General features: G+C 44.8%; 1 protein-coding gene across 1 annotated transcript in view; it reads left to right on the top strand.

Moving 5' to 3' along the window:
• The window catches only part of LOC126175631 (integrin alpha-PS2-like), a 402904-nt gene that overhangs the window by 289793 nt on the left and 88579 nt on the right, over positions 1–24532 (top strand). The window contains exon 4 of the mRNA XM_049922517.1: positions 18232–18358. Coding sequence (XP_049778474.1) covers positions 18232–18358 — 127 coding nt within the window. The remainder of the gene's footprint in view (positions 1–18231; positions 18359–24532) is intronic.

The following is a 24532-nucleotide window of genomic DNA, read 5'->3' as shown; positions in this document are numbered from 1 at the left end:
TACACCAAATTTTTCTTTGGTTTCCTTCACTGCTTGCTCAATGTACATATAGATACAGAAAGCCGTCCGGAGTGGTCGAGCGGTTCTAGGCGCTACAGTCCGGAACCGCGCGACCGCTACGGTCGCAGGTTCGAATCCTGCCTCGGGCATGAATGTGTGTGATGTGCTTAGGTTAGTTAGGTTTAAGTAGCTCTAAGTCTAGGGGACTGATGACCACAGCAGTTAAGTCCCATAGTGCTCAGAGCCAGATACAGAAAGGATGTTACATAGGCCGGCCGAAGTGGCCGCGCGGTTCTGGCGCTGCAGTCTGGAACCGCGAGACCGCTACGGTCGCAGGTTCGAATCCTTCCTCGGGCATGGATGTGTGTGATGTCCTTAAGTTAGTTAGGTTTAACTAGTTCTAAGTTCTAGGGGACTAATGACCTCAGCAGTTGAGTCCCATAGTGCTCAGAGTCATTTGAACCATTTTTTGATGTTACATAGTTGAGAACAAGTATTTTACTACGTTGTGCGAAAAGTAGTGGATGGGTTGAAGATAAATAGAGAGGAGTGCAATGCTTGAGAAGACGATACACCAAACACAGCGTACGGTAATCTATATCGTTATCGGCACTTAGCCATGATAATTGCCCATAGGCAGAAGTGATGTCGTTGAAATAGCGTACACCACAAATGCATCACACACAAGCATTCATCGCCATTTCCAGCCGACGTGAGCTCTCATCCGAAAGCCAGGTGTATCGAGCTGTTTGTTACAGATAATGGAAGACCGAGGGTTGGTTGATTGGTTTAAGGGGGGGGGGGAGGAGGGAAGGGACCGAGGGCACTGCCTGATGGAAGGAGCCCAGATGTCATTAGAAGCGGTAGCATTCTCGCTTCCCGCGCCCGGGTTCCTGGGTTCGATTCCCGGCGGGGTCAGGGAATTTCTCTGCCTCGTGATGACTGAGTGTTGTGTGATGTCCTTAGGTTAGTTAGGTTTAAGTAGTTCTAAGTTCTAGGGGACTGATGACCATAGATGTTAAGTCCCATAGTGCTCAGAGCCATTTGAACCATTTTGTCATTAGAAAACATGCAAGACTATCATAACTAAAGACAGTAATCCAATGAAAAGTCTAGAGGCAAACAGCAGTGGATGTTTGTTGTTGTTGATGATGAGGAGGATAATATTAAGCTGTGAGCTTGTTTCGTTAGCTGCAACTAAACTCAGTTCCAGTAGCCAACTATCGATGGGAGAACACGCCAGAGACACTCGGGCTCCAGATGAGATCCGTGGCTCGCGTCTGCACGGGGCACAGGCGCAGCCGCAAACACAGTACGTGAGGTGGCGACGTCCTCTGATGATCGTTTACCGCTAAACACCGCAGCTCGGCTATTGCTAGGCAGTCTGTCGCTTATCACTGAAGCCTCATGTTCTGAGCCACTGAACAGTAGAGTTTTGACCTTGCCTGATTTATGTTTGTGATTTTGACTGCTCTCTGGATTGTCGTGTACACTTAAGATGACTTTGCTACACTCTGGACTTTTTTTGGTTATTCGTTCACTTCGTGATATCCGCTGACATTTGCCTCCGGAACTGTCTGTTTACAATGAAATGAATACCCTTAGCTGCAAACAGGCGTTGATGTAAGTCAACGGGGACAGTTGCAAATGTGTGCCCCGACTGGGACTCGAACCCGGGATCTCCTGCTTACATGACAGGCGCTCTATCCATCTGAGCCACCGAGAACACAGAGGATAGTACAGTTACGACTCACCCGCTAATTGACCATCTTCTTCTGTGCAGATGCACAAACAGTGCCCGAACTCTTACGGGAATTGTCAATAAAGCCGCGAGTAATGAGTATAATGGGCAGGGGCACTATGAATATAGTGCGGGACAATAATATATACATACACTCCTGGAAATGGAAAAAAGAACACATTGACACCGGTGTGTCAGACCCACCATACTTGCTCCGGACACTGCGAGAGGGCTGTACAAGCAATGATCACACGCACGGCACAGCGGACACACCAGGAACCGCGGTGTTGGCCGTCGAATGGCGCTAGCTGCGCAGCATTTGTGCACCGCCGCCGTCAGTGTCAGCCAGTTTGTCGTGGCATACGGAGCTCCATCGCAGTCTTTAGCACTGGGAGCATGCCGCGACAGCGTGGACGTGAACCGTATGTGCAGTTGACGGACTTTGAGCGAGGGCGTATAGTGGGCATGCGGGAGGCCGGGTGGACGTACCGCCGAATTGCTCAACACGTGGGGCGTGAGGTCTCCACAGTACATCGATGTTGTCGCCAGTGGTCGGCGGAAGGTGCACGTGCCCGTCGACCTGGGACCGGACCGCAGCGACGCACGGATGCACGCCAAGACCGTAGGATCCTACGCAGTGCCGTAGGTGACCGCACCGCCACTTCCCAGCGAATTAGGGACACTGTTGCTCCTGGGGTATCGGCGAGGACCATTCGCAACCGTCTCCATGAAGCTGGGCTACGGTCCCGCACACCGTTAGGCCGTCTTCCGCTCACGCCCCAACATCGTGCAGCCCGCCTCCAGTGGTGTCGCAACAGGCGTGAATGGAGGGACGAATGGAGACGTGTCGTCTTCAGCGATGAGAGTCGCTTCTGCCTTGGTGCCAATGATGGTCGTATGCGTGTTTGGCGCCGTGCAGGTGAGCGCCACAATCAGGACTGCATACGACCGAGGCACACAGGGCCAACACCCGGCATCATGGTGTGGGGAGCGATCTGCTACACTGGCCGTACACCACTGGTGATCGTCGAGGGGACACTGAATAGTGCACGGTACATCCAAACCGTCATCGAACCCATCGTTCTACCATTCCTAGACCGGCAAGGGAACTTGCTGTTCCAACAGGACAATGCACGTCCGCATGTATCCCGTGCCACCCAACGTGCTCTAGAAGGTGTAAGTCAACTACCCTGGCCAGCAAGATCTCCGGATCTGTCCCCCATTGAGCATGTTTGGGACTGGATGAAGCGTCGTCTCACGCGGTCTGCACGTCCAGCACGAACGCTGGTCCAACTGAGGCGCCAGATGGAAATGGCATGGCAAGCCGTTCCACAGGACTACATCCAGCATCTCTACGATCGTCTCCATGGGAGAATAGCAGCCTGCATTGCTGCGAAAGGTGGATATACACTGTACTAGTGCCGACATTGTGCATGCTCTGTTGCCTGTGTCTATGTGCCTGTGGTTCTATCAGTGTGATCATGTGATGTATCTGACCCCAGGAATGTGTCTTTCCCCTTCCTGGGACAATGAATTCACGGTGTTCTTATTTCAATTTCCAGGAGTGTATATATGAAGATGGTATCTGTTCTTTCGGACATGTCCGAAAGAACAGATACCATCTTCATATATACTGTCTGTTCAGTTCCGTCTGTTCCTGCGTTACCACCAGTGCGAGTTACGAGAAACTGTATTCTAATTACGCAGTGTAGGGTAGGAGATTAATGAAATATCACACGAGTCGATTTTAAGTTCGACATCCAGTACTTCCTTTCGAGGAATTCATACCCTTCCCGCGGTGGAGGTATCATCCTTTCTTCTTCATACTTTGAGGTTAACTAAGATTTCCAGCGCTCGTAACCATGCCCACTACGACAACCGATTGAAGTCATGGGATAGCAATATGCACATAAAGAAATGGCAGTAGTATCGCTTACAAAAGGTATACAAGGGCAGTGCATTGACGGAGCTGTAATTTTACTCAGGTGATTCGCGTGAAAAGGTTTAGCCGGCCGCTGTGGTCTAGCGGTTCTAGGCGCTCAGTCCGGAGCCGCGCGACTGCTACGGTCGCAGGTTCGAATCCTGCCTCGGGCATGGATGTGTGCGATGACCTTAGGTTAGTTAGGTTTAAGTAGTTCTAGGGGACTGATGACCATAGATGTTAAGTCCCATAGTGCTCAGAGCCATTTGAACCATTTTTGAAAAGGTTTCGGACGTGATTGTGGCCACACCACTGGAATTAACAGACAACACGGAATGGTAGTTGGAGCTGGACGCATGGATAATTCCAATTCAAATAGTCAGATAATTCAATTTTACAAGATCCACAGTGCCAAGAGTGTTGTGCCCAGAATACCAAATTTCAGGCGTTGCATCTCACCACGGAGAAAGCAGTGGCCGGCGGCCTTCCTTCACTTAACGACCGAGAGCAGTGGTGTTTGCGTAGAGTTGTCGGTGCAACATACAAAAAAAACTGCGTGAAATAATATCATAAATCAGTGTGGGATGTACGACGAACGCATCCGTTAGCTGGCGTTAATGGGCTATGGCAGCAGAAGACGAACGCGTTCATTTTTGCTAACAGCGCGACATCGCCTGCGCCGTCTCTCCTGGGTTCGTGACCATATCGATTGGACCCTAGACTTCTGAAGACAGTGGCCTGCTCAAATGAGTCCAGATTTCAGTTGGAAAGACCTGATGGCAGGGTTCGAGTGTGCCGCTGAAGCCACGAACCCATGGGCTCAGTTTGTCAACACAGTAGTGTGCAAATTGATGATGGCTCCATAATGGCGTGAGCTGTGTTTACATGGAATTGATTGGGTCCTCGGTTGTGTTCGGCTACTTGGAGATCATTTGCAATCATTCATGGACTTCATGGAAATGCGCCATTTCACCGGGCGACAGTTGTTCGCGATTGGTCTCAAGCACAGTCTAGACGATTCGAGCGAATGATGAGACCACCCAGATCGCCCGACGTTAATCGCATCGAACATTTATGAGACGTAATGGAGAGACCAGGTCGTGAACAAAATCCTGCACCGCAAAAAATTTCGCAATTATGGACGGCTATAGAGGCAGCATGTTATCATTATTTATATATGGGATTTCCAGCGTCTCGTTGTGTCCATGCCAAGTCCAGTTGCTGCATTAAGCAGGACAAAAGGAGGCCAGACACGATATTAGCAGGTTTCCCATGATTTCTGTCACCTCAGTATATGTCACAGTTTACCACCATGATTTGTGCCTACTTCATGAGTTCCTTGCCAAAAATGGTTCAAATGGCTCTGGGCACTATGGGACTTAACTGCTGTGGTCATCAGTCCCCTAGAACTTAGAACTACTTAAACCTAACTAACCTAAGGACATCACACACATCCATGCCCGAGGCAGGATTCGAACCTGCGACCGTAGCGGTCGCGCGGTTCCAAACTGTAGCACCTAGAACCGCTCGGCCACTCCGGCCGGCAGTTCCTTACCGATTTGGGATGTAATGACACACCTCGTCCTTGCACACGACTAAGACTTATTCCCCTCCCCCCTCCCTCCCCTCTCCTCCTCTTCTCCTTCCTTCATTGAGAGCGCACACTCCTGCGCAATTCGTGATACGTGAAGCGAAGTGACGTGAGAAACGTTATGCATAGGTGTGACGGGAATGCAGAGCAGGACGGACAGTTACGACAGCGTAAATACCGGCTGTAGACAAACCGGTCTTCATCAGTTCACGTCCTGCAGTCGTGCAATGCCTGGACCAGAAGACTCTAGTTTGAAACATTCCGTCTCCATACCAACATTTCTGTTTAACCGTTTACACAAGAACTTACAGAGAGAGTTGAGGTATCTAACGACTGTCGAAGAGCTTTCGTAGCTGAGGAGGAAATAATGACGAGACAAAATATTCGCCAAGCAGCGATGCAGTTTGCTACTGGACAAAACGCCGCACAACACTTTATTTAGAGTATAATGTATATGAGGGAAAATGATTCCAATTTCCACGGCAGGAAGATTTGCAGAGCCAGAACTACGATAGTGCATGGAAAACGACACCGGACGCTGCATTTAACAGATTCTCACGGGCGATTTTGCTTGAACGTGTAAGGAGAGTCTGATTGGGGACAGCACAAACTAGGTGTTAGAAGAGCATATTCTGCAGAGGCGACTGGACAAGACTTTGCAGAGCATACTCTGCAGATGCCACTGGACAAGACTTGCTTGGTAGGAAACGTCAAGGAAAAGGATAATGCAGCCACGGATGATGCATAGCTAAGTTCTGAAGTTCAGTAGAAAATCCGCGACGTGAGCCAAAGGATAATTCAAACAAGACGTGGAGAACGTAAGTTAATTCAGAGTAAGACCGAAGCGATTCAGAAGATTAAGAAACATAGAATGCACATACAGAATTTTAGGAGACGATGAAACATCATCCCCGGAATTGAACGATGAGATAGAGGGTGATGCAGACCAATTCGATGAATAAGCAAATTACATCAAGATCAGAAAATGGCAGATCTATATAGACAATCCCTTTTCCCTCAGTCAAATATCGGATGCAGTAGAAGGGAAAAACGATAGTATTGGCTCGATATAACATCCGCCATGCAACCTGCGTAGCTGTTTGCGGATTAATGACAAGGCGTCTTCAGTTACATGTGGTCACTAGACTGTCCTCGCTGTCAACGCTCATGGGTTAATTGGTTAGTTACTTGATTACTTAATTAGTTAGCTTCATGTTCCATGGATCATTTGCAAGACAAATCACAACGTTACGATTTGTCGTGCAGATGATCCATGGAGCATGAAATTAACTATCCTATGTTAATTGACAGTGAAGACAGTTCAGTGACCATCTGCAGCTGAACACGCCACGTCATTAACATCTACAGCTACGTTTATGATCCCCAAACAACTACAAGGACAGTGTGGCGGATGTTACATCATACCACTACTATCCCTTTTCCCTGCTATTGCATCCGAGTGAGAAAAAGTACTGTGCTATAATCTCCCTTGTCTTATCCTCGTCATCCCTACTTCGGATAAACGATGGTTTCAGCATAATGGACACATAATCTCCTTCGAATACAGATCTCTCGAAAAAACATTTCGTGAGAATTAAGTCACCTTTCAAAAGATACCAGTTTCAGTTCTCCGAGAATTTCTGTTAAAAGCGGGTCTCGGCTCGACCGATCAACGTACCTCTGAATTCGCTCGATGTCGGCCGTCATTTCCCTGAAGCCTTCCAACAAATCTTTCATTCCCTTTCCCTGATGCTGATTTTACATCGTCATCCAGGTTCACAACTCTTCTTAGTAGTACCCAAAAATATCTACTCTCTATAAAATCGTTCAAAATAATTACCAATAGTGCCTATAAAAGTATCAGTCGACCACAATATTATAGCACCTGGAAGTCAGGACGCTCTGGTGACTTATTGGGATTCAGCGCGTAATTAGGGCTGATAGTGTACGCAACTGATATGGAAACATTGACAATAGGATGCATTGCCCTTAGTCGCCACTATTTGTTTACTTTAGCGTCACCGTTTGTTTCCCATAACGGCCAAGTGCAATAATATCGTGGTTGAGTAGTACTTTAAATGCTTTCCCAGGATGAACATATAAGATGCTATAGAAACGCAGTAGGAATAGCGCAGTAGGCAGTACAGTTGAAGAGGAATGGACATCTCTAAAAAGGGCCATCACAGAAGTTGGGAAGGAAAACATAGGTACAAAGAAGGTAGCTGCGAAGAAACCATGGGTAACAAAAGAAATACTTCAGTTGATTGATGAAAGGAAGAAGTACAAACATGTTCCGGGAAAATCAGGAATACAGAAATACAAGTCGCTGAGGAATGAAATAAATAGGAAGTGCAGGGAAGCTAAGACGAAATGGCTGCAGGAAAAATGTGAAGACATCGAAAAAGATATGATTGTCGGAAGGACAGACTCAGCTTACAGGATGGTCAAATAAGGCAGAAGGGATAGATAACATTCCATCAGAATTTCTAAAATCATTGGGGGAAGTGGCAACAAAACGACTATTCACGTTGGTGTGTAGAATATATGAGTCTGGCGATATACCATCTGACTTTCGGAAAAGCATCATCCACACAATTCCGAAGACTGCAAGAGCTGACAAGTGCGAGAATTATCGCACAATTAGCTTAACAGCTCATGCATCGAAGCTGCTTACAAGAATAATACACAGAAGAATGGAAAAGAAAATTGAGAATGCGCTAGGTGACGATCAGTTTGGCTTTAGGAAAAGTAAAGGGACGAGAGAGGCAATTCTGAGGTTACGGCTAATAATGGAAGCAAGGCTAAAGGAAAATCAACACACTTTCATAGGATTTGTCGACCTGGAAAAAGCGTTCGACAATATAAAATGGTGCAAGCTGTTCGAGATTCTGAAAAAAGTAGGGGTAAGCTATAGGGAGAGACGGATCATATACAATATGTACAACAACCAAGAGGAAATAATAAGAGTGGACGATCAAGAACGAAGTGCTCGTATTAAGAATGGTGTAAGACAAGGCTGTAGCCTTTCGCCCCTACTCTTCAATCTGTACATCGAGGAAGCTTGTTGGTTGTTGGTTGTTTTGGGGAAGGAGACCAGACAGCGAGGTCATCGGTCTCATCTGATTAGGGAAGGACGGGGAAGGAAGTCGGCCGTGCCCTTTGAAAGGAACCATCCCGGCATTTGCCTGGAGCGATTTAGGGAAATCACGGAAAACCTAAATCAGGATGGCCGGACGCGGGAACATCGAGGAAGCAATGATGGAAATAAAAGAAAGGTTCAGGAGTGGCATTAAAATACAAGGTGAAAGGATATCAATGATACGATTCGCTGATGACATTGCTATCCTGAGTGAAAGTGAAGAAGAATTAAATGATCTGCTGAACGGAATGAACAATCTAATGAGTACACAGTATGGTTTGAGAGTAAATCGGAGAAAGACGAAGGTAATGAGAAGTAGTAGAAATGAGAACAGCGAGAAACTTAACATCAGGATTGATGGTCACGAAGTCAATGAAGTTAAGGAATTCTGCTACCTAGGCAGTAAAATAACCAATAACGGGCGGAGCAAGGAGGACATCAAAAGCAGACTCGCTATGGCAAAAAAGGCATTTCTGGCCAAGAGAAGTCTACTAATATCGAATACCGGCCTTAATTTGAGGAAGAAATTTCTGAGGATGTACGTCTGGAGTACAGCATTGTATGGTAGTGAAACATGGACTGTGGGAAAACCGGAACAGAAGAGAATCGACGCATTTGAGATGTGGTGCTATAGACGAATGTTGAAAATTAGGTGGACTGATAAGGTAAGGAATGAGGAGGTTCTACGCAGAATCGGAGAGGAAAGGAATATGTGGAAAACACTGATAAGGAGAAGGGACAGGATGATAGGACATCTGCTAAGACATGAGGGAATGACTTCCATGGTACTAGAGGGAGCTGTAGAGGGCAAAAACTGTAGAGGAAGACAGAGATTGGAATACGTCAAGCAAATAATTGAGGACGTAGGTTGCAAGTGCTACCCTGAGATGAAGAGGTTAGCACAGGAAAGGAATTCGTGGCGGGCTGCATCAAACCAGTCAGTAGACTGATGACCCAAAAAAAAAAAAAAAAGACCGCAGTCTTTTTGAAATGTTCCCAACCAGAAAACAAATAAACATGATCAATTCTCTCGTAGAAACAGTCTTCTTCCTAAGGCTATGTACCAAGCTCAATGAATCAAAGGCATAATCAACGGGCCCTAGTAGGGCGTTTCCAAAACTAAATCAAATATCTCTTTGTTACTGTTAAGGACTACCGCAAAGCAAACAGATTCCTGATAAGAAATAACATACAGTACTTCGCCTACCAAATGCCAGACGACAAGCAAACAAGCAAACAACATCAAAAAACTTCCATTAGAAATCCCAGTTCAGGACCAGTATCAAGTGAGACATGTCAACCAGTTTAAAAGAAACTACAACGGAATCAAACAATTAATTCCTCTTCCTATTTTTGTTGTCTCCCCAAGTCAACAGAATCAAACAATACGTTTCTTAATGTAATCTAGAATGTAATGTATTCTAGAATGTGCTTCGAACAGTACATTTCGAAACATGCCCCAGCCCATTGCAAAAACTGTCAGTACCTCAAGCATATGCGAAAATATTCCCATAAGCTACTCAGACGCTCTAAATGCACGGGACCACACAACAGGTTTTCTCCGTTTTAGCTGCGGGGGAAAAAAAACATAATTGCAGTCTCTGCAGAAAGAACGCCTATTTCTCCAGATGGAAAGGATGTGACGTATACTGAATGGTGGTGAAGTTCTACAGATGACCAGCAACTCACAGGTCAATAAACCTCGCTATCAATGTTGCTCAGGTTGTAAGCCAAGCCAACAGCTCAACTAATCACAAACGTTCACAAGAAACAAACACTAGCCAAGATACATCAGTGTGGCCTAATGGAAACAAACCGAACAAAAAAAAGTTCCGCCATTATGCTGACAAGCAAGTCGCTACAGGAGGAACCAACCAGTCAAACAATGACACCTAGCTAGGAGACCCTGTAGATCAGATTTCCTCACTCCTTTTCTCAACTCTGGAACGAAGACACTATTAGAAAGGTAAATTCAACGACACTCGAAACTAAGGAAGCACCTGACACCACGAAAAAAGTCGTGTCCCTCATATAGAGGATAGCATCCTTCTTTGAAAAATGGAACACTGCAAAATAACCAGACAAATTCGCACGAACAAACAGGCGCGCGTGAACGACGAACACCATAAAAAATTGATTGTGGACGTCTGAGATTCGTTATGATCTTGTTACTTTTACCACGATATAATAAAGATATTTCACCCTATACTTCTGTCACCTATACACGATAAGTATCTGAAACAATGCATCTGCAATTGAAATAATGTGGAAGAAAAATTTTCAGGTACGTAGTAAGTAACGTTGTGTATGCTAATCGACTTAGACTTTCTTTCTTCAGAACTGAATTGGACACTCACTATACCTCGATACTAAGTGTCACCTGTCTACTGGAAATGTAAGGTGATTACACCATAGTGGATGATTTCATATGCCTTTTTCACCAGCATTGATCACAAATACATGATCTTATCACTACAAGCCATCTGATGAGGAATGGGTACTTGACAGTGTCGGAAAACCGAATAAACGTTGCTGGTGTGTGTTTGAATGGGAGCAAAGGAACGCATTGTTGCAATCTGGGTGGCAATTTTCACTCCCCCCCCCCCCACCCTCCTCCCTGTATAATGTAGATCAAAAGCAGTATGAAATAATGTCGTCACAGGAAATGAATGGAATGTACTCTCCAGCACTCGCAAGTAAGTGAAGTTACTGCCAATAAATGTACGTGAAAATTTCCTATGGTGCAAAACGGAAACCAGTAATTTCAGTTATCAACGTACACAGCTTTTGCGAAAACAACTGCCGTGGATCCCGTACTAAGGGCAGTTACTACATAAAGTACAGCTTAGTGATCTCGTATACGTCTTTCAACGTACTGATACGTAGCAGTGCTCGTTGCTTTTCACCCGAAGGAATGTAACATCCACTGATCTTACTTTCGGATTTAGGGAACAAAAATTCGCAGTGTGGCAGTCCGAATCAATACACGGTGGTAGAGGCAGCAGTTGCATCTATTGTTTGCAGAAACTCTGCATACACGGGCTGTACCATCTAGTTTCGGCTCCTCTAGCGCGAGCGGCGAAACTGTGTACCAGAATTGCAGACATCTGCTTAAAAAAGACGTAACTTTATTTTTTAGAGGTGATGATTAAAACGTTGGAGAGGAATGCTTATCATTACCTCTTAATAGTTGTAATTTTTAATTAAAATAATTTTATTTCATAGTTTTCTACGGCAGTTAGCTTTATCTTTCTAGCTCATTATAATGCTGTCATCAACTTGAAGGCTAGTTTGAATAGCACAGTGCGTCATTAAGCCTTCTTCCGACCTTGGAACTGACTTACATATAGAGGGACCATCAGTTTAACGTGGACTTCGAAACACGGTGGTACTCGGCATTTTTCACATTAATAAACAAAGTCAGAGGTGAAAGATGTAATAAGTGACAGATAAAAACTCTAGAACTGACTGGAGATCGAACACATAACCCTTGGATCTCTAGACGGGCACATTACCAATATTTTTTCTTCTTTTTACAGTTTAAATTTCTTTCACAACTACTCTCTTACCCGCAGCTTCTTGCGTACATGTCCCTATCTGTGCATGTCATTCTCCCATCTCTTTCTGTCCACATCTCCCCCTCTCTGTTTTCACATCTTCTCCTGCCCCTTCCATCCCCTCCTGCCCCTTCCATCCCCTCCTGCCCCCCCCCCCTCCCAAATCTCTCGATTAGCTCTTCTATCCATCTCAACCTTCCCCCATCTCCACATGTTGTCCCTGCAAAGGAGGTCAATAAACGGTTCTAGGCGCTTCAGCCCGGAACCGCAAGACTGCTACGGTCGGAGGTTCGAATCCTGCCTCGGGCATGGATGTGTGTGATGTCCTTAGTTAGGTTTAAGTAGTTCTAAGTTCTAGGGGACTGATGACCTCAGATGTTAAGTCCCATACTGCTCAGAGCCATTTGAACCATTTGAGGTCAATAAAGCAGACTGGTATAACTCCCACAACAGCCTGTATGCCAAGAGCTTCGAAACCCTTTCTTCCCATGACATGTTGGCTGCCGTGCAAAGCAAGTCTATAATGGAGGCCAATATTGCTCTGACGCAACACCCGTGTTGCGTAGGGCAGCCAACATGGCAAGGCACTTAAAAATCACTCATGTCTGTATCTTCACAAATACTAGCGCTACAGAGTTATAAACCCCCTTAAGTTGGTCCTTTCGAGACAAGGAGTCTGTGTGTCTTATTTGGCATGCTTTAGACCGGGGGCTTGAGAGGAGTTCTTACACATGCATATGCTCAGCTTTATAGCCTTTTCCCCACAGCTCACCCACATATATGTATGTCGCATATAATCACTTAACCCCCCCTTCGAATATCCAAGCTGTGCCGTGTGTGGCACTCCACCCCAGTCATCCTCATGTCCCAGAATCCATCAACCACCAGTTATTGTCACAAATCGATATGGTATGAAATGCAGACATAACAGACGGTATGTAATGATGCGGTTATTCATGATAGTACACTTCTTTACACAGTATTAGGCGTACTGTTTCCAGGTGCCATTATCTATAAATTGCTAAGTGAGCTCACTCTGTTACATGCCACATATAGTTGGCAGTGCACAAAACGTCATAAGACCTCCATGGCTTGCCCCCCTGTGCTCTATCTATTTTGCTGGCAAAAGCCAGTTGTACAGGGATCTGCAGTCTACAAAATGGTACTGGGACATCCGATTGAAAGGGCATGTGATGTATGTATACTGTTCTACTGGCACCCCTACGAGTTATGACAGTTGCTTCTACCATATTTGGTAATGTCTCCATCATATACAGTCGTTCCATTTCTCAGGTGCATTCAGATTTTGCGGTAACATAAGGCACACACCTGTCTTCAGCGGCCAACGATGTCAGCGACTGGAGGAATTCTGTTGGGACTTGAACCTTACTGTTGCCATCAACCACCATGTAGACAGACATGTAATACGTTACATCATCAGATAGTGTGTCCAGGATTTCACTATTTATCGTATCTATTATGCCATTTCGGGAGTAAGGATGACCCTTGCATGCAACCACTGACATTGTGGTAATTAGACAATATGTTGGGACACTCGCAGGATATGAGCCCTATAGATGCTGATACAACATTACATAGCTCAGATGAAGGTATCACCCTTCCCTCAGGATGGTAGTTTAGACGTCCTCCCCCCAAAAAGGTATGTGAAGAGTTTCCTCGTTGACCCACTGATACCTGTCTGCAACGACAGTGTGTGCACGTGTGTCCACAATGGGCAATATTTTAAGCAGGGGCAGTCGCATCTGCACATGTCACTCTGGCGATCACTGGCAACAGCTGGTGGAAGCATCCACACATTAGCACCACTGCACCACGCACAGTGGTATTGTTACTACTGAGTCTTGCAGTGTTGTGTTGATTGCCTCGACTGTTTTTTTTTTTTTTTTGTGCCATGGCGCACTATCTCGGACTGTTAACGAACGTCCACATGCTAGACTTGCTTATATTGCACAACACCGTGTCATGGAAAGATATATCTAATAGCACACATGGTGTAGAAAGTGCTGTCATTCCTCCATGTAGCAATATAGAGGCAATACCAGAGCTGACAACAGCAAGTGCAGTATGCACTTGCGGTCTTACTTCTGCCAGTAGTAGATACACTAAAAAATTTTACCCATATCATCAGATGTGTCTACAAAGACTAGACCATCACGTTTAGTCTTTAGGATCCCCATTAACTCGTTGTATACCCTTACTGGTCATCATTCTGAAAAGGTTTATGTGAATCTAAGGGGCTTGGAGGTAATCAACATCGTAACTTATTTCACAAATGACATCCAACGGAGTGCAATGCACTTCCTGGCCTCGAGGCGCTTACAAGCCGAGGTCTACTATTGGTTTATTGTGCATGCCCATACATAGACGTCCAATAGTAGTTAATGCACGGTTGGACACAGTCACTCAGTTGCATGGCCATGGTTCAAAATTAATTTGTATAGAGACCCGTACATCCACAGACAGCAGTTCTTTATAGTTTTCCTGTAGAGATACGGGATTTCCCAAGTTGTATGTCGTGAGAAGTATAGCGAATAACTCTTTTATTGCCGTGGTATGATAACGTCTTTGGCGCTGGTGACCCTTAAGTAATCCCAAAGTACAGGGCTATTACAAATGATTGAAGCGATTTCATAAATTCACTGTAGCTCCATTCATTGACATATGGTCACGACACACTACAGATACGTAGAAAAACTCATGAAGTTTTGTTCGGCTGAAGCCGCACTTCAGGTTTCTGCCGCCAGAGTGCTCGAGAGCGCAGTGAGACAAAATGGCAACAGGAGCCGAGAAATCGTATGTCGTGCTTGAAATGCACTCACATCAGACAGTCATAACAGTGCAACGACACTTCAGGATGAAGTTCAACAAAGATCCACCAACTGCTAACTCCATTCGGCGATGGATGCCTCTGTAAGGGGAAATCAACGGGTCGGCCTGCAGTGAGCGAAGAAACAGTTGAACGCGTGCGGGCAAGTTTCACGCGTGGCTCATGCCACAACTGGAGACCGACAGCGCCGACTTCATCTTTCAACAGGATGGTGCTCCACCGCTCTTCCATCATGATGTTCGGCATTTCTTAAACAGGAGATTGGAAAACCGATGGATCGGTCGTGGTGGAGATCATGATCAGCAATTCATGTCATGGCCTCCACGCTCTCCCGACTTAACCCCATGCGATTTCTTTCTGTGGGGTTATGTGAAAGATTCAGTGTTTAAACCTCCTCTACCAAGAAACGTGCCAGAACTGCGAGCTCGCATCAACGATGCTTTCGAACTCATTGATGGACATGCTGCGCCGAGTGTGGGAGGAACATGATTATCGGCTTTATGTCTGCCGAATCACTAAAGGGGCACATATCGAACATTTGTGAATGCCTAAAAAAACTTTTTGAGTTTTTGTATGTGTGTGCAAAGCATTGTGAAAATATCTCAAATAATATTGTAGAGCTGTGAAATCGCTTCAATCATTTGTAATAACCCTGTACAAGATGCATACCTGAACGTGGTGCATACCACTCTGTTGACAGTGGCGATGACGTTGTAGCTAAGTGGACTGTGAACCATATGCAATAAAATGCATAGGAAGTAACAGTCCGATTGATTAAGATATACTGTGTATCCTCTCCCTAATGCAGCACTTCTCACTGCATTAGAACCCAGGTCATACCAGCCAATCGTCCACAGTGGAATAACTTCTGCTATGCATCCCAGATGCAGTACATGGCCACCTATAAGTAAAGGAAGGTGTGCACAAATGGAACTCTATGACATAAACTGAGGAATACTGTTAAAGTTGTTTTCAGTCGATTGGCATTCACAGCCTGGGCGGTATCTCTGTAGAAGTACACACACTGACAATTTTCTAAGTGGGCTCTTAGATGTGTAGCAATGGATGAATAAAGTGGTACATACCTGCTCTAAGATCCTGGGATACATCCAGCAACCTCATGATGTGGGGCACACTCCAAGTGAGTAATCGCAGTTCATGAAGCACACTTGCTGTCATATACTGATGGTCATCACCTCAGAAATGACACATCGTTGTCTCCAGAAGGACAGGAATGGATAGGCTTTTGCGAGGGGAGGGAGGAGGGTTGTGGTGAGACAGTACATCTGTGTATGGTAGATTGCCTACCTGATTGCCTCTAAGTGGCCTAATGTGTAAGCTGCCCTGCAGAGCAGGTCGATAATGCAGGTTGATACTATTCCCATGTAACACACATACTGTACATGGCAGCCTATATGACAGGGGTTTCAAAAACGTTGCATGTCTGTATATCCGTAAATATCATAGCTAGAGTTTTATAAACTTCTTTATGTTAAAAAAAGTTGCATGTCTGTATATCCATAATTATTGGAGCTAGAGTGTTACAAACCTTCTTATGTTGGTCCTCTCACAGCAAGACATTTATGTGCCATATTTGGTCCACTTGGGTCCAAGGGCCTGGGATAATAGTCCGGACATACTCTTAGCTTTATATACATTGATAGGTACATATATAAAACAGGAAGAAATTTATTTGTGACATATCAGAGAGAAGCACATTCCAAGTCATATTCTGCTCTTCTGATTTCTTATATATAAAACATTACTACCTCTTATAAACAAATCACCATAATTTTTTTTAACTGATCATTCACATACTCTTGAGTCTGTTGTGTGACAATGTTTATTGCAGAATACAAATAAAGTGATTAAGCATGTGGTGTTCATTAGAACACTGAGCAACCAACACAGAGTCACCGTGTTGAAATCTGACTTACCTACTTTAAAAAAATTATAGCTCATGTGACCCTGAGCACATTTTGTGTGGCAATTTCAATGATGTGTATAGTACTAGGGAAACGTGTAATGAAAGCAGAGTTATGAACTCAGCTAAGTGAACTGTGTTCTACATCTACGTCTGTACTCTGCAAACCACCGTGAGGTGTTTGGCAGAGGCTACATCCCATTTTACCAGTTATTAGGATTTCTTTCCGTTCCATTCACGTATGGAGCACGGGAAGAATGACTGAATGCCTCTGTGCATGTGGTAATTATTCTGATCTTATCTTCAAGATCACTATTTGAGAAATACATAGCGGATTGTAGTACATTCCTAGAATCATCATTTAAAGCCAGTTCTTGAAACTTCGTTAAAAGACTTTGTCAGGATTGTTTACGTCTATCTTCAAGAGTGTACCAGTTCAGTTTTTTCAATATACATGTGACACACTCCCACAGATCAAACAAACCTTGAACATTTGTGCTGCCCTTCTCTGTGTACATTCAATATATCCTGTTAGTCCCATTTGATATGGGGCCCACGCACTTGAGCATTATTCTAGAACCGGTCGCGTGAGTGATTAGTAAGCAATCTCCTTTGTAGACTCATTGCACTTCTCCGGTATTCGACCAATAAACCGAAGTCAACCACCTGTTTCACCGACAACTGAGCCTATGTGAGCATTCCATTTCGTATTACACCCAGGTGTTTGTATGAGTTGGCCGATTCCAACAGTGATTCATTGATGTTATAGTCATACTACGTTTTTTTCGATTCGTGAAGTGCAGAATTTTACATTTCTGGACATTTAAAGCAAATTGCTGATTTTCAGACCACTTCGAAATCTGGTCGAGATCCTACTCAATATTTATGCAGATTCTTTCAGATAGTGCTTCATTATTCTCAGGGCTGCGACGTTAACAAGTTTCGCACGTACAGATGGACGTCGTTGTCCGAGGCGAATCGTTTGTCCCTAAGCTGACGTTCTTCTTTGACAAAGATGGCACCCTTTTGATTCACTTCCTGCTGCACGGGACAACAGTGAATGCCCAGCGTTACTCGCAAAACCTTGACCACCCTCAAGCGATCAAAGCATCTGCAGTTACTATTAATATTGTCTGCAAGGTCATTACTATACAACATGAACAGCAAGGGTCCCAAAACACTTCCTGGGGCACACCTGAAGTTACTTTCACATCTGACGAGGACCCTCCATCCAAGATAACGTGCTGTGTCCTTCCTACCAAAAAGTAGTCAATACAGTCACATATCTCACTTGACACACCATACGATTGTAATTTTGGCAATAAGCGTAGGTGTGTACTGATATAATCGATACATTCTTCCACATGTCAAATTTCACTCGCTCTCTTTAGTTGCACCAGCTTATTGGCCCACGAGTGTGCAGTAAAACACACGCAGTCTTGGAGTTGTAATCGGCGCCTGTGGCTGTAGGAGTTCCAGTGACGCTGAGTCGGCTCTCGCCATGTTGCAGGCGTGCGCGCCCCGCTACGTGAACCTGCCCTGGACGTCGGTGGGCCCCAGCGTGGACCCAGTGGGGACCTGCTACGTGGCGAGCGACAACTTCCGCCGCATCACCGAGTACGCACCCTGTCGAGGTGGTGAGTACGTCTTCTGTAGTAGCATGTGGCAGCAAGCTTCTCTGTTAAGGACCGAAACCACATTAGGAGACTATTTGACACTGATGTTTTTGGAATTTTTTGAATTTTATCAAATTTTGACATCATTTCATTCATATTTCGAAAAGTTTTTGTGAATTTTTTTGAATAATTTCAGCCAAAAATAACGAAGTTACGCTGTGATGTCCGCTGAAGGTTGTGAGTATAGTTCTCCAACTGCGTGCTGTGTAGCCATTCCGATTTTCATCTGAAATCAAAAATGTTATAATTTTACATTAATAACTTATTTTCTAAGAGTATGAACCTCAATGCAGGTGAAAATAATCAAAATTAAAACCTTAGTAGGCGCTGGAACAATTTATTTCGATTTTCACAATTTTTTCTCTAATTATACAAAGAAAAATACCCTTAAAATCATGATATCAGCTCATAAGTTATTTCATATAATTCGTAATTTTATAAATAATCATACTATCAATTTTCGTAATGATCGGTTCTATACTTTTTGAGTTAGACTGCACGAAAATGTGAAAAAAGTCATTTCGAGATAAACGCGTTTGAAAAATAAATTCTCGGAAACTAAAAATTGAAGGCAGTTAAAAATAATGTAAAATGCTTACCGACTAATGTGCCATACCAGCACCATATAGTAATCCTTCTTCTTCCTCCTCATAGGCTTCGTTTTGCGCTTGCAGCAGAGATTTCAGACCTTCCTTCGATTCCAATGAACTACTTCGATTCTGCCGGCTCACGCATTGGTTATCCATTTGTTCGGCATAACTGAAGCTTGGCGTGCTCACTACAATTCCTGCCTCTTTCATGACCTTCAGAAGGGATGAATATCCTTCATTGAGTAGGCCCGCTGCTGACAGCTGTGTCAATTCAACGACTTTTAGTCCGGTGTGCACGTGATTAGGAGCTAATCGCCAAATACTGGAATTAAAACTTTCACTCGTATTTTGTGTGTGGCCACCTAAACATCCCTCCAGTAATTCATCCCTTGATAAATCTTCATGTATTGGAAGAATTTCCTTCTGTACGTCGGAGTGCAATGGAGTAGGGTGCGGTTCATGTTCCATTCCAAGGGCTGTTCGTTGCTACCACTCGCACCAGCTGTCTTCTCCCTCTGGGCAATACTCGTGTCGGTTTCAAGGATTTTCATCCGTGGAAATCATATGATAGTATGTCGCCCTAACTGCGCTCGAGCCTGTATCCGATGTACACTCGGTTCAATGCTCATAAAATGTAAACAAATGCGAATTTCGCCTTGAAATTTTGACAGCGTATTCTTTGATAGTTAAGCTAAAGATTTATGCAATAAAAATCGGATTTTTTTTAAAAATATCATAGTGTGGTTTCCCCCCCTTAAGTTCCCTACTCCACGATTTACACTGTGTGATCAAAAGCATGAGGACATCCCTTTGCGATGTGGAATTGACCTCTAGATGTCACGAGAGGCAGAACTTCCAATACAAAAGAAGGCAAACAGTACTGTGTTGTCAGTAAAGAAGCAGTAACAGAGTAATGGTACGGCAGGTTGCAAAAGAGAGGCACGGAGAGAGAGGGTGATATATACGTGCCTGTTAAAAACCCTTTCCCTCGAAACTTCTCTCTTTCATACCTCCTCCATGTCACCACAGAAGACATGTCACTGATTTCATTTGTACTAAGATTGCAGTACATGCGAGGTGCCTAATTGCTTACACTGGCCTGAGTGGAATGCATAAATTCTAATTAATGTTCACAAACCTGCAGTCTTCTATAATTGTTCTCCCCTGAGCAGAAAACAGCATGTAGGCCGTGAATCCGTTATCTTGAGGCCTTAAGGAACTTTTGGCGAGAAACTGATATTATGTGTATAACTAAATTTCCAGTTTGTTTGTATGAGATGCCACCCGCTTTTTATTGGCAGAACACGAGAAATTGCACAATTACATTCCACTGAAGAGTCACAAATAATTTCCACTCTCCAACAATATAATGAACTGCATATTTTCCGTAATTACTATCACACTGTTCTCAACTGCATGTCCATATAACTATACATTGCTAATAAAGTACAGACACTGACTGTGACAGACAATATGTCTGTCCTCCGAGACTACCCAACCATCTCTCACGTTTACAAACTAGACATTGCAAATTAAGTCTTAAATGATACCGCGGCAGACATGTCTGTCCTCAGACATTGCCAGACTAGCTCTACTCCTACAGCCGAACCACTTCGCCCGCCATCCAAGATAGGCGCAGGCCGAAGATCACCGAAGTGCTTCGTCTGCCTTTTCGCTTAGCATTTGTTTATTATTCAACTGCTTATTAATACCGGTGAAATTATGGAATGATAGCACGCTATTGAGAGATGCTGTAACATGAAATGCAAGTAAATATGCTGTTTAATCATCATTTTCGCGCGCAACTTCCGAACGTAGCAGCCAATCGCGGAGAAAGAGCACAATTTAGACGGTCTTTGTCACGATACGCGAACAAACCATCATTATCGGTACCTCACACCACATTACGTCTTCTTTCCACTTTTGCCTTCTCAGCTGCACTAAGAAGAGCTTCTTGTATCTGAAGCCCGCATCTCGTGGTCGTGCGGTAGCGTTCTCGCTTCCCACGCCCGGGTTCCCGGGTTCGATTTCCGGCGGGGTCAGGGATTTTCTCTGCCTCGTGATGGCTGGGTGTTGTGTGCTGTCCTTAGGTTGGTTAGGTTTGGGTAGTTCTAAGTTCTAGGGGACTGATGACCATAGATGTTAAGTCCCATAGTGCTCAGAGCCATTTTTTGTATCTGAATATTATGGCTGCAAAGTCAGAAATATTACAATGGGACCATCAGGAGAGCTCTGTGACTTCGAACGTGAACTAGTCGTTGGATGTGACCTGCTTAATAAACCCATCAGGGACATTTCAATGCTTTTGTGGTTGACTTGATTGAAACGACAAGGAAAACACACGGCTAAACCAAGACCAGGCATTGCAGCATCGCGGAGGGCGGTCGAAAAAAATCTCATGAAATCGGCGGGAGAAATCACTCTTGAGTTTCAAAGTGCCACCAGCAGTTCAGCTAGTACAGGGTGGGGTAAACAAAAGTGGACCGAAGAACAGAGTTCCAGGGTACAAAGAAACACAGCCGAGGAAAAAAAATACGGTACTAGCCTGACTACAGAGGATGTTGAAATTTACTACCATTCAATTCTTGGCACTTTTGGGCCCTGGTCATCAAGTTGCCGGATGGTTCAAATGGCTATGAGCACTATGGAACTCCTGAGGTCATCAGTCCCCTAGAACTTAGAACTACTTAAACCTAACTAACCTAAGGGCATCACACACATCCATGCCCGAGGCAGGATTCGAACCTGCGACCGTAGCAGTCGCGCGATTCTGGACTCAAGCGCCTAGAACCGCTCGATCACAACGGTCGGCCAAGTTGCTGGTGACGGATCGAAGCTGGACTGGTGGAATTGCTGCAATCCCCACCGAAATGTTCTGCTGCAGTTCTTGAAGACTATGAGGGTTGTTGTGATACACCTTAGACTTGAAGGCTACCCACGAAAAGTAATCGTACACTGAGAGATCAGGTGATCTGGGTTGCCAGCTAGGGCCGCGACCAGACTGACCTCTGCTAACAACTCTGTCAGGCGTGAATATTGTGTAAACGTGCTCAGAGGTTTGACCGGCTGTACCGGCAGTTGCTGCATCCTGTTGGAAGTAAGTTGGTGTGGTTATACGCATACATTCACGTCGTATCGTATCCACTTGTCCAGGCCGCTTTTATTTGCCCCGCCCTGTACAATGACTGTGGGCAGGGTGTTAACAAAATGGTTCAAATGACTCTGAGCACTATGGGACTTAACTGCTGAGGTCATCAGTTCCCTAGAACTTAGAACTACTTAAACCTAACTAACCTAAGGACATCACACACATCCATGCCCGAGGCAGGATTCGAACCTGCGAACGTAGCGGTCGCGCGGTTCCAGACTGTAGCGCCTAGAACCGCTCGGCCACACCGGCCGGCAGCGAGTTAACAAGACTGAGGTACAATGCTCGAGCAACTCCTCTTGTGCCACTCGTTTCTGTGGTCATTTCTAAGTGACACTTGAGGTGGTTTAAAGACTTAACAGTGGATGGTGAAATCAGTGATTTGCAATTTGCAATCACGCTATACCCTGTGACAATCCGATGGATGGGTTTGAGTTTGGCGAACACCTGGAGAACTTTATCTACCGTCATGTGGAGTCCCAACAGTGAAGTGCAGAGTGGTAGGTGTTATGCTATGGGTGTATTCTTTGTGCTTAGCGTTTGGTCCCGTTATTACTCTTGAAAAATGCTATAAGGCGGAGGATATGAACATATAAGCGGTGTTCGAAATGAAACGAGCCGAAGGCAAAATTACAGAAACCAGAACCTCTATGTTAGAAGTACTGACCCTGGCTGTTGAGACACTTGTCCCTCTGTGACACAAGGCAGTAAATGGCTGTGTCATAAAATTCCCGGGGCAGCGATGTTAACAAGATCCGCACGTACAGATGGACGTCGTCGTCAAATGGTTCAAATGGCTCTGAGCACTATGGGACTTAACTGCTGTGGTCGTCAGTCCCCGAGAACTTAGAACTACTTAAACCTAACTAACCTAAGGACAACACACACATCCATGCCCGAGGCAGGATTCGAACCTGCGACCGTAGCGGTCGCGCGGTTCCAGACTGAAGCGCCTAGAACCGCTCGGCCACTCTGGCCGGCCGTCGTCGTCCTGAGGTGAATCGTTTGTCCCTATGCTGACGTTGTTCTTTGACCAAAATGGCACCCTTCTGATTCACTTCCTGCAGCACGGGACAACAGTGAATGCCCAGCGTTACTCGCAAACCTTGACCACCCTTCGCCAAGCAATCAAATCAAAATGACCAAGCAATCTCACCCGTGGGGTCATTTGCTCCACGACAATGCAAAGCCTCATACGACCAACACAGTCGTGGCATTCCTGCAGAAATTCCAATGGGAGATTCTCGGCCACCCTTCATAAAATCCGAACCTCTGTTCCTGTGATTACGTCATGTTTGGTCCCCTTAAAAAGGCCCTGAGGGGCAAACGGTTCACCTCGGACGACGAACAAGTAGTGACATCCTGGTCAGAGTGCTATTGGCCAACGTCGTTTCACCGCCTTTTCTGGTTTTGCATTCTTCGTACTCGTTCTGGCGCTTGTGGTTACGCCAGAACAACTCGCATGCGATGTGCTTACATCATTTCCATGAGATCCAAACGCCAATTAAATATGGAACACGATATTCATGCCTCCAGACAACTTTTATGGGACGTACTGCTTACATCGCGTAAGTCATATGAAAGTGATGATATTCACTAACTTAATGCTGTTTTTTGCATTTTATTCGTGGCTCCCAAACAAAATACGTCACGCAGCCCCGGATCTGCAATGTTTCCGAAATGCGGCTAAAACTTGATAGTGGCGCCCCCCCCCCCCCCCTCGACCTTTTAAGGTAGGACATTACAAATTAAAAACAATCGATTTTTCTAAAATATGTTCGTTTTGTAGCGCACATCTTTCTGAAGAGGTTGATGTATAGACCATATATGTTCAAGGAAATGTAAGACATGTTATTTGGTCTTAAGTGTGCTAAAGTGCAGTGCCACACCTCTTTACACAGCATTCTTCTATCGAACGTGACTGTTATTTTTCTCTGTGGAATTAAAACATGTATATTTTGTAATGGAAGCCACCAAACCTATATTCAGGACAGTAGAAATTAAAACGTCCTGTGGTGCCTCTCTCGCTCCCAGTACCTCTCAGTTAATACTGGGAGGGATTATTTGTGACCGGGAGGATAAAAACTCTTCAGAAAATGTCCACTCATTATCGGCTATTAGCTAATAACTTCCTCTTATGTGTGACATAAAATTAAATATAGGAAATATAAACCCAGTAAAGACAAGAGACAAGCAAGACAGTAAACATTTCTTCAATTCTTAGGTCCCAGTATCTTTTTCTCTGTAATCTTGCTACAGCTCTACAGGGCGTGTTTTCCTTTCTACAAAAGAATATATTACCTCATCAAAGGTCGTCAAACGTTTTGCTTCATGAAAATTCAAAATGTCGTTGTCTAATACTGAAAAAGTGTTAACGGGAGTAGTGCCAAAGACTGG

The sequence above is a fragment of the Schistocerca cancellata genome, chromosome 3, assembly GCF_023864275.1.
Source record: "Schistocerca cancellata isolate TAMUIC-IGC-003103 chromosome 3, iqSchCanc2.1, whole genome shotgun sequence".
NCBI lineage: Eukaryota > Metazoa > Arthropoda > Insecta > Orthoptera > Acrididae > Schistocerca > Schistocerca cancellata.
Note: the sequence above shows the minus strand (reverse complement) of the source record. Positions and strands in the feature narration are given on the sequence as shown.